At 31.6% G+C, this 9,925-nt stretch overlaps 1 protein-coding gene across 3 annotated transcripts; it reads right to left on the bottom strand.

Moving 5' to 3' along the window:
* Positions 1-4,377: 4,377 nt before the first annotated feature.
* LOC132719868 (cap-specific mRNA (nucleoside-2'-O-)-methyltransferase 1-like) lies at positions 4,378-7,972 on the bottom strand. Of its 3 annotated transcripts, none has more exons than XM_060703803.1 (3): positions 7,817-7,972; positions 6,329-6,462; positions 4,378-5,438 (listed from the first exon to the last, which is right to left on the bottom strand). In XM_060703803.1, the coding sequence occupies exons 2-3, from the start codon at positions 6,456-6,458 to the stop codon at positions 5,089-5,091; spliced, it is 480 nt and encodes a 159-aa protein (XP_060559786.1). In that variant the 5' UTR covers positions 6,459-6,462; positions 7,817-7,972; the 3' UTR covers positions 4,378-5,088. The 3 variants fall into 3 exon arrangements, with proteins under 3 accessions (XP_060559786.1, XP_060559784.1, XP_060559785.1); XM_060703801.1 differs by having other exon boundaries at positions 7,773-7,959; XM_060703802.1 differs by having other exon boundaries at positions 7,830-7,932.
* Between the last annotated feature and the right edge of the window lie 1,953 nt (positions 7,973-9,925).

Below are 9,925 nucleotides of genomic sequence, written 5' to 3'. Positions count from 1 at the left end.
TCATTTTATATAAATATGCTCTTATCTCAGGCGACTTTATATTTAAAAGAGAAAAAATTTGGATACTAGTCTTCCTGACCGTTTATGATGAGTATGACATGCATTCGATGCAATCTATTATTTTTCGGACATGCGCACTTGAACTTCGTAATTGTTTACTAAAACAAAGTGTGTTGCAAATAAGGAAGATAATTGAATCTTTCTTTTTCAAGTCTGGTAAAATATACAAAATGTAAGGTGTACACAATGTGCCTCTCATTAGCTTCCTTCTTCCTGCTTGCCACTTCAATGACATAAATTACATAATATGTTTGGACAGTTTTTCTTAATTTACTCAACTACCAGAATTAAAGATGTATTAGACTCAAATTTGATATTTGAAAATATTGGAAATTGCTACACAATTCCTTTTGTTACGATCAAATTAACATTTTTTTGAGTACACACTGAGTATAATGTTTTTAACTGTACGCACTACAGGTAGACACAGTATGAATACACAGTGTAAATAAAAAAACAAACTGGCAGTTTTTTTGTTTTGTTTTTTAGAAAAGGCCAACTTTGCTTGACATGTAATTGGGAATGCAGTTTCTAATACACAGTTTGTGTATTCTATTATTCAAATTAGACATAATTAGTAAGACTTTCATGTAGATCCACTTAAATAAAATTTCTGCAATAAAAATATTTTACTAAAAGATGAGCCAAGTATATCTTTAACATGTTTTTATACTTATTCTAGAAGCTGTATATCTAAAAACTTTTATAAAAATAACACATGTCTCTCGGGGTTATAGTGTATATTAGTAACCCGAGAACTAAAATATCACCCGAGACGGACCGTAGAGGTCGATCGTGTTTTTCAGTTCAAGGGTTGCTAATTTACACTATTACCCTGAAAGACATGTGTTTTGTTTTTTTCCCGTTTTTTTCGTTGTTTTTTTTCATACCGAACCAACATTTTAATGTAATTTATGACCGCTATGCATTATTACTCCATTGATTTTTATCAGGGGAGAGAACTAGAAATAAGTATATATAGATTACCCGCCCCTTTGAAATATTTTCTAAAAATATTGATCTCCAGTATGATCGAAATAACACCATGTGACGTCATATTCGGCTATACAATAAAATGTTTGTTTAAACGTGAGGTATAAAAACATTATATATATGTGACATGCAGCAAGTAGAAGAAAATGTACTTTCAATCATTATGTATAAAGGCAATTTTTAAGTTCACTATCAAAAGAATTAAAGATTTATTGATATGTAGTTTCCGTATATAAAATGGAAAACAAACTTAGATTGATGATTGCTGATTTGTGCCATTCGTGTTTTCGCTAGCGACCCCGTCAAGCGAAAAGTTGAGAATTAACAAGGCGCGGAGCGAAAACACGCTTATTAGCGGGGACCCGGGCGAAAAGTCGAGATTTTAATTGTAATACGGCGGGGCCGCGAATCGAAATATTTATTGTTAATAGGGCGCTTATTAGCGTGCTTGCACCTTGCCAAATTATTCTTAAAATGCTCGATATTTCGCTCCGCGCCCCCGCTAAAAAGCCTGTTTTCGCTCCGCGCGCCTGCCGTGTTAGTAGTCAAAATCTGGACTTTTCGCCCCGTGCCCACGCTGAATAGCGAGATCTGATACACGAAATGGCACAAATCAGCTACCATACATAATCTCAAACTGATTAGTGATTCTATTACAATTTGCTTTAACTTGAAATTTATTTTTTTCGGCTGTAGTGTCATTTGAAAATTTTACTTGTTATAAAAACAAGTACAGGCGAACTATATAAATTCAGCGCTTTTATCAAAAAGTTGATACAGTTTGGGGTATTCTCAGCATGGAGATACCAATCACGTTTGAATGTTTGGTATTTCGTTAATGCAAAAGATTTTATTATTTTACGGTATGAAATTATTTTACTGTCAAGTTATTTCAGATATCACTACCGTAGACTTATATTATATTTTTATTATTATATTGATATAAATGTATATCTTAGAACTTATTGAACACATTTGACGTTACTAAATAACCTAAAATTCGTCGCCTTATTCTAAAAATGTCCTAACTCCATTTTTACCAAAAATGAGATAACTGCACATTTATTTTAGTATTAGTTTGTTCTATCTCCAAAACAAAACTTGTGAAGATTTACGTCATACTTTTGTAGATATAGCGTCTGTATTTTGTTCTATGTCCAATGGAAAGCTTTGCTGTTAGCCTTTTTTCGTCGTATCTCCAACACATGTAACACTTTTAGGCTAATCTTTCGTGCCAGCCAATCAAGTTGAAAAATATATGTCATGTGACCTGAAGGGGCCTGACAATATAATTGTTCTAACTCCAGTGATAACAACAACAATCGTATCTAAATCAGCCAGCTAACTAGGAAAGTAACAGTTAAAAAATGATTTCTGAAGCATGTAAGTAATATATTTTAGCTTTTATACGTTTTATAAGTGAATTTATATTTTGTATTAGTATTTGTTTCATAGTATTATCATTATTTTATATATATTTCTCAAAGTTTCACAATCACATAGTTTCGGATAACTATATTCGGATATTCGTATGAACTATTTAGAACTATTTGGAGTATCGAACATTGTTGTTGTTTAATTGTTAATGATAATATTTTGTCCATTTCAGGTCAGACTTACTTACATTATCAGACTTTGTCCTTACAGAAATGTTGTCTCTTAGAACTTGTGACTGCAGTTAGCAGAACTTCCACAAAACTATGGAATTTTATATCAACAACATCAAGTCTGTGGGGAAGTTTTGACTTGCCATCAGTTTCAGATAAATCATTGTTTTAAGTCTTAAAATATTCACAAAATAAATAGATATTTAACATTCCAATGGGATCGGAATACCACTGTCTTGTCAAAACATAGATTTTAAGTTTGCATGCGAGTTTCAGTGTTCTCCGGGTCATCAATGATTATATTTATTAGATAATAGCAGAATTCTTAAAGCACAATACGGCATGATCTAAAATGTTGCCGGCTCGGTTTGATTTAGCCTGTTATGGAATGTCCAGTATCTACGTTGTACGACAAAAACCAATATGGGAGATCGCAAAATTCACTGGATGTAAAATCTTGAAAACGACGATTTTGCAATCTTGAAAGATTGTTAAGAACTTGAGCAGATATTTTTTCATACGTTGATATTAAACCACAAACAATACTTGAGACTTTGAATGCATGTGGTATTGACTTTAATTGTGTGAATTAAAAAGAATTATTGGAAACATTTTAACATTGATAGAAACGATGGCAAATGTAAACTATGTATATATAACTCTATTGATTCAGAATACCACTTCCTTTTATGTTGTCCAATTTATACTGTTATAAGAACCAAGTATTTAGGAAACATTTCATGGCCTACTATACAAAACTTTTTGACTATATTGTCCACTAATAACAAGAAGCTTATTCTTAAATGTGCTCACGTACTATGTTCATAATGCATTTAAGTTGAGGCAACAGTCTCTTGAAGATGTAACTGCTTCTTAATTAGTTTCATTTTTGTACTCTTTTTGTTATATATTGTATGATGTAATGTTTGTAACTATTTAACTTTTGGCCATATTTTTCATGATACTCTGTTAATGGCCAAAGGTAATGTTTATTTGCCGATTCGCCAATAAAATGAAATGAAATGAAATGGTAATATAATTTATATCTGTATCATTTAATCACAATATTAGAGATGGTTACAATCATTTCATTTTTCATAATGGTTCAAAATATGTCAGTTTGTTTTAGCAAGTTCATTGATTAAAAATTTTGTAAAATGTTTGTTTTTCTTTTTTTATGGCACAATTTTATATTGTTATTATCGAGAAAGGCCCACGTTGGAGATCACGTGAATGAATTTACACTTTGACATAGTAATTTACGAAGATAAAGTGATTCAGTGTCAGCAGTTCAACCACTCTGGCTGAAAATGTTCTTTAGAATGTAAAAATCTACTAATATTCTATAGTAAAATTATTACTCTTAAAAAATGCTAACTCAAAAAGTATTTACAATTTTAGCCTTACTTTGTCATATCTCCGCAAACTCATTTTTAGAGTAATTTTTTAATCTAAAAATAAACATTTTTGGTTTATCTCCAAATTTTTTTTTTAATTTTTACAATTACTGCAAATTATAAAGGTATATAACAAAGTGCTTTCATCACATGTTGACATCTATAATACCAATCCAGAAGTCCACACTGTTAGGAGTTATTAAATAAAAGTTACAACGTCTTGAACGTTTAACCCCTTTTTCCCAAAAAAGAGGAAATTGTAGATACACCATTTTTAGAATAGGGCGACGAATTGCATCATTGAAGAACAAAATCATGGAGATGACACAATGACTGTTTAATAACACAAATATATTCAAATCTTATATTATTTGCATACACCTCATGGAAAATATTTTTAAACATTATGTCGCAAAGCCATCTGTTAAGATTGCTAAGTCTATCAAAATCCTGCATAAAGCACAACACTGAGTCACGTAATGTACGGAATAATTCAAAGTTGTATAGATAACAATCAATGCATAGTAATCATAACAAAATATTGACTAACATTGTATTCAAATCATTCATAATATGAAAATATAAAAAAAATTAAAATAACATCAGCATGCATAAAAAAAGATAACGAGATAGAAACGAAGTCATTTACTTAAAGCACTGCCCGTTTGTAACGTCAATTTCCATTGGCAAATGATAAGACGTTTATATCAGATGAAGTGTTAAAAATGGTTAACAGGTTAATATCTTATGTTACTCGTAACAGCCGTATATAACGAGTCATATTACTTGACAAACATACCTTAGATTATAACTTATATCATAAATACATCTATTCAAATATTTCATTTCAATGATATGTCATCATAATAAATTTGTATCACAGAATTGCTCTTTAAATTAAAAACTAATTGCTCGATTCTGAATATTGAATGCATATAAGCACTTATTCATAGTTTATACTGAACTTTATTACATCAGGTACAGAACACGCTTTTGGTACTGATTTGTTTAGTGCGAGCCCGTACTGCTCATCAACTGTTGGCGTTAAACAAACTTGAATACGAGGGTGGTAAACTTTCATATGATGGCGGCTGTTCTGTGTTTCTTTGCGCATTAAGCTGAGACCTTGCCTGCTGGCCTGTGCCTGTATTTGTATTATTTGTTACACTGTTAATATTATGATTGGGTGATGTTGCTCTATTAGTTGATTGTCTTAAATTACCATTTGATGAACTGGTTTCATTAGTCTGAGATAAAGTCCATACATTTCTATCTGTGTGATGAGTAAAGTTAGAATTAATATTTGGTGCGGTAGGAGTTCGTGGAGTATTTCTTGGTGACGTGCTGAATGAATTCAATGCTGATCCTTCTCGTGGTGGTTCTGTAAACGATAATGATAAGGTATAGATAATCCAATCTTGCAAAATATATTAATTGTCCAATTTTGCAATAAATGCTGAAAATGATATCTAATTAAATGACAGAGATATCCACTGAACAAACATTTCATACGCTGATCGCTCACATTTCATTTCAAGTCTGTTGTATTTTCTTGTTACAATGGTAAATTGACGTAGGATACCCGAATTGTGTCGTAAACAGATACACAAACTAACTCAAAATATCATTATTTAGGGTGACAAGGCCTAGTTGTAAGGGTGTCTGCATCTCAATTCAGAGATCAAGTCAGGTCTCGGTCAAGTCCATGTTTCCTAATATGACACGAATACTGAAAACGAACTCATTAGTGTTTGCAACTTTTAAGCTGAGGCATGGGCAGTTCTTTAAAATCATCATAGTTCATTCGGACAATAGTTATTTAAAGGCCCATTAAGCCCTTGAAACGATATTATCGTTTTGTATTCCTTATTCTTTACAGCACATTACTGTGTATTCAACTCTACTTATTGCAGTTGTTTAACATCTAAGATGCTCTAGTGTATTCAACTCTACTTATTGCAGTTGTTTAACATCTAAGATGTTCTAAGATTCATTATCAAAATATTATCAAATACATATCTGACCCTTTAAAGAATTATTTCTGAGGCATAATGTTCCTTTAAGTCTATAAAATAGACCTATGTGAGCGAACCGATCTCATATATATGTATATTTGAATTCCTTGTTAGTTATGAAAATATTGCCACTAAACATGTCCATATATGTTACATATAATCAAGAGAATAAGAGGATTAACGTGGAAGAACAACGGTTTCCTAAAGGCATACTTGTGATTTGCTACAACACTCTTTAGATACAACCATTACCTACCCTGCCTTAATGAGATTACTTCTCCTGTGGTCCCTTCTTTCTTCCGCAAGCAGCACACGACACCAACAATAATTGACAATAAAAGCATACCCGCACCTAGACCCATAAGTGTCCAAAATACCGAGCCCATTGACCTAAAATAATTTATTTTTATATTTGTATGATTAAATACAGAAATATCATGTTTAACAGGTTACATAACACTAAAATTTTGTCTTTTTCATCAATTTGTTATTAATTCATAGCGTTCATTCAGTAATGGACCTAATATTTATTTAGTACACTATGCTCTGTGCGAACTGTATTTTTAATACTGGACAACAGAAATACATGTATTTAATTATTGTAAAATCAATCGTGAAACACATAAAAATAAAGACAACCTGTTCTGTAGTAATATTAAACGGAAATTTCGCTGACCCATTTAATCAGCGCCTTGTTTGATAGATGTTGGCTGATATCTACTTATACGAGTATAAACTGAATGAAGCAGTACGCTTTCACGCCCGGCAAATTATCGCTCCACTTCAAAATTGTGGTGTACGGTAAAACGAGCGAACGGCATTTCCGAGATAGAGCGGAAGGCCGATTTAAACGCCTAATTGTAAGTATTGTTTATGTTTTTGTCTTGTTATTCATTTAAGTTGTATTTTTTCGAAAAACGGAAAATGTAGTTCCGTGTAGGATTGATTTAGGCTTCCAATGATCTAAACTGTTACAAAAAGAAAATTCTATTAAGCCCGGGAGAACTTTTCTCCCTGACGAAGCGAACAACGATTTGTAGAATAATGAACTTCCCAACGATAGGAATGCCATACCCTTCTGGTTTCTTAAAAAAGTGTTTTAGTAAATTATCAACCCGTAATAAGAACTTGTCCTTCGTGCAACATAAATTACTCCTGAAGGATTTCTTAAATTTGTAAATTTTCGAAAAAATACAACTTAAATGAATAACAAGACAAAAACATAAACAATACTTACAATTAGGCGTTTAAATCGGCCTTTCGCACTATCTCGGAAATGCCGTTCGCTCGTTTTACCGTACACCACAATTTTGAAGTGGAGCGACAGTTTGCCGGGCGTGGCTTTCCTACATGATATATTACAAAGTAAATACTTTCCTGAAAATTGTAAATGGACAGCGTGTGAAACATATTTTTTTAGAAAATCAAACAAATACACTTGGCATATAATATGTTGTATTTTGTGTTTGAAATTATCTTTCTGTCCAAAAGAATAGCAGTATTTCAAATGGATCATAATACAGTTACCTCAAAATGGTAAATCGGCTAAATGCAATCAGTTTAGTAAATCGACAGTTTTATTAAAAATATTTCAAACACTAAATTGGTTAGTGTTTATTAGTTAACATTTACTACAATAAACTGTTCGAATGGCTGCACCGTTCATAACCAATCTGCTGGTGTAATAAATCCTTACTTACAAACACTCACGTACACATAATTTGAACGGTAAAATATGACATACTCGGCCCACGTACAGCATCGGACCGGATCTTTGTCGAAACAACACCCATTTTCACACCAAGTATGTTTCTTTTGTTCTTCCCGGTCTGAGCAATCCCATGCTAATGTAACTACAATTGAAATTATACTATTCTCATTTTTTTTCTTAAAAAACACTCAAATATTAAAAAAAAATATTTGCAAGTAGTTTACTCTGATACGTGTTCGTGAAGTATCTACTAGTATGGGAAAATTGCCATCGTCTACTCCAACAATTTACTCGTTTTCATCAGTTAATTTGTTACAATTTTTTGCTGGACTGTAAAGACAGTTTGTAGCCTTAATGACCTTCATTGGCGTTTGATGTAATTAGGGGCCAAATGAAAGCACAGACCATTACCTAGGTAGGACTTGAAACAATGTTGAAAAGAGGACAATTTTATAAGTCTTGCTTCAAGTTGTTTGTTTGATTGGGTTTAACGTCACAGCGACACAGTAAAGGTCTTCGGGCGACGTTCCATCTTTAGTGGTTGGTGAATACCTCAGGTGCCCTTCCGTGCATTATTTCAGGCACGAACAAGCACCTGAGTAGAACCACCGACGTTCCTTAAGGTAGCTGAATAGCTTTCTCACATGAAAAAATCCAAATTCCCTGTCGGGATCCGAACCCCAATCGGTGAGGGACAAATGGTTCAAAGTCAACAACCTTAACCACTCGGCAACGGAGTCAAGCGAAGTCATTAAGACAGTTATTTATGTATAATTAAGCAAACAATTATACATACCATTACCTTTCAAACCTTTAACTAATTTATCAAAAATACAAATTTTTTAATCAAGAAAAATAAAAAATAAACGTAACAATAATTTGCAGGGGTTAGTACTAAAATGTCAAAAAAAACCCACTGAGGCAATTTAAAACACTTAAAACTGTCAAACAGTTAAATTTTATGTGTTTCCTCTTTAAATTGTACGTTAAATTTGTCGGTTATTTTTTAATGAAAATAAAAATAATTTCACTGGGTTTTTTAAATATTATTTTTTAAAAATAAAAATATATTTTTAACTATTGGGAAATAAAATACCAAAAAAATAATGGAAATATTCCCTGTAATAAATAATCCAATCCTTCCTAAAAGTATTTTTCCTATTTTAAAACAAAATGAATGTTTCGAAACAACATTCTATATTTTACCACTTTATTGATTTGTGTCCTTATTTTAGTTCACGTAGGCACTCAAGCGTATCAATGTAAACAACGCATTTTTGCATGTAGATAAATTAATATGTGAAATACGCTAAACTGACATATTAAGACGCTTTAAGTATACAACCAAAGCATCCTGTAAATAAAGAATTTTGTATATTTTTTTTTAATTTAAAAAAAAAAATATGCAAATGCACCACTAGTTTAGTAGAAACTCATTCATGATGGTAAACAAGCGGTGTACAAGGTATCTATTAACAAAATGATAACACGTTTGTCAACTGAAGTATTCTATACCTGCGTATTAGGTAATAAATCTTCAACACGACTAAAGAGGGTGGTGATTATGTTTACTTTCTTACCGAAAATGTAATCTATATAACAAAAATGTCCGCTCATTGTTTACAATGGATGTATGTGGTATAAATAAACACGTTATTTTCATACTATAGAAATTATATAAAAAAAGGATTTTTATCAACCTATTTGTAAATTCCACAAGTATCTATTGCAATTTTGTATTGGAAACATGGAAGAAGAAATAAATATATATTTCTTAATCAAAACGTCAAAAGTCAAATTTCAAAGCCTGTACAGATTTTATATGTCGATATTCAATTTATATTATTTTCGGAGATCAATCAATACAAGTTTATTCAAGTGACGATACACATGCATTTGACCTCGAAAACAGGTTCATTTCTTTTAACTTTTTCGATTCATGTTAAAATGACAATATGTTTATTTTAATATTATAATTAGTATTACTGGGTTTAGTAAGTAATACATCGTATATTTCGAGAATGTTACTACTTAAATGCTGATTTGACCAATAATTGATAATTCATTAGTTAAGGAATTTTAATGTTAATATTCGTTTCCACTACACGTTACTGCTCACTGAGCTGGATTTTGAACTTTTTC

The sequence above is a fragment of the Ruditapes philippinarum genome, unplaced genomic scaffold (genome assembly GCF_026571515.1).
Source record: "Ruditapes philippinarum isolate M1 unplaced genomic scaffold, ASM2657151v2 ctg23324_1_1_1_1, whole genome shotgun sequence".
In the NCBI taxonomy this organism is placed as follows: Eukaryota; Metazoa; Mollusca; class Bivalvia; order Venerida; family Veneridae; genus Ruditapes; species Ruditapes philippinarum.
The sequence above is the reverse complement of the archived record's forward strand: the minus strand, read 5'-3'. Positions and strand labels throughout refer to the sequence as shown.

What these genes read in the sequence shown, in the direction of transcription:
- LOC132719868 (XM_060703801.1), bottom strand. Translation starts at nt 7,834, where the DNA reads ATGCTGTACGTGGGCCGAGTATGTCATATTTTACCGTTCAAATTATGT. An exon ending in TTATGTGTACGTGAGTGTTT is followed by an intron (nt 6,463 to 7,772) that starts GTAAGTAAGGAT and finishes AAATTATTTTAG; the next exon opens with GTCAATGGGCTCGGTATTTT. An exon ending in AGTAATCTCATTAAGGCAGG is followed by an intron (nt 5,439 to 6,328) that starts GTAGGTAATGGT and finishes TATCGTTTACAG; the next exon opens with AACCACCACGAGAAGGATCA.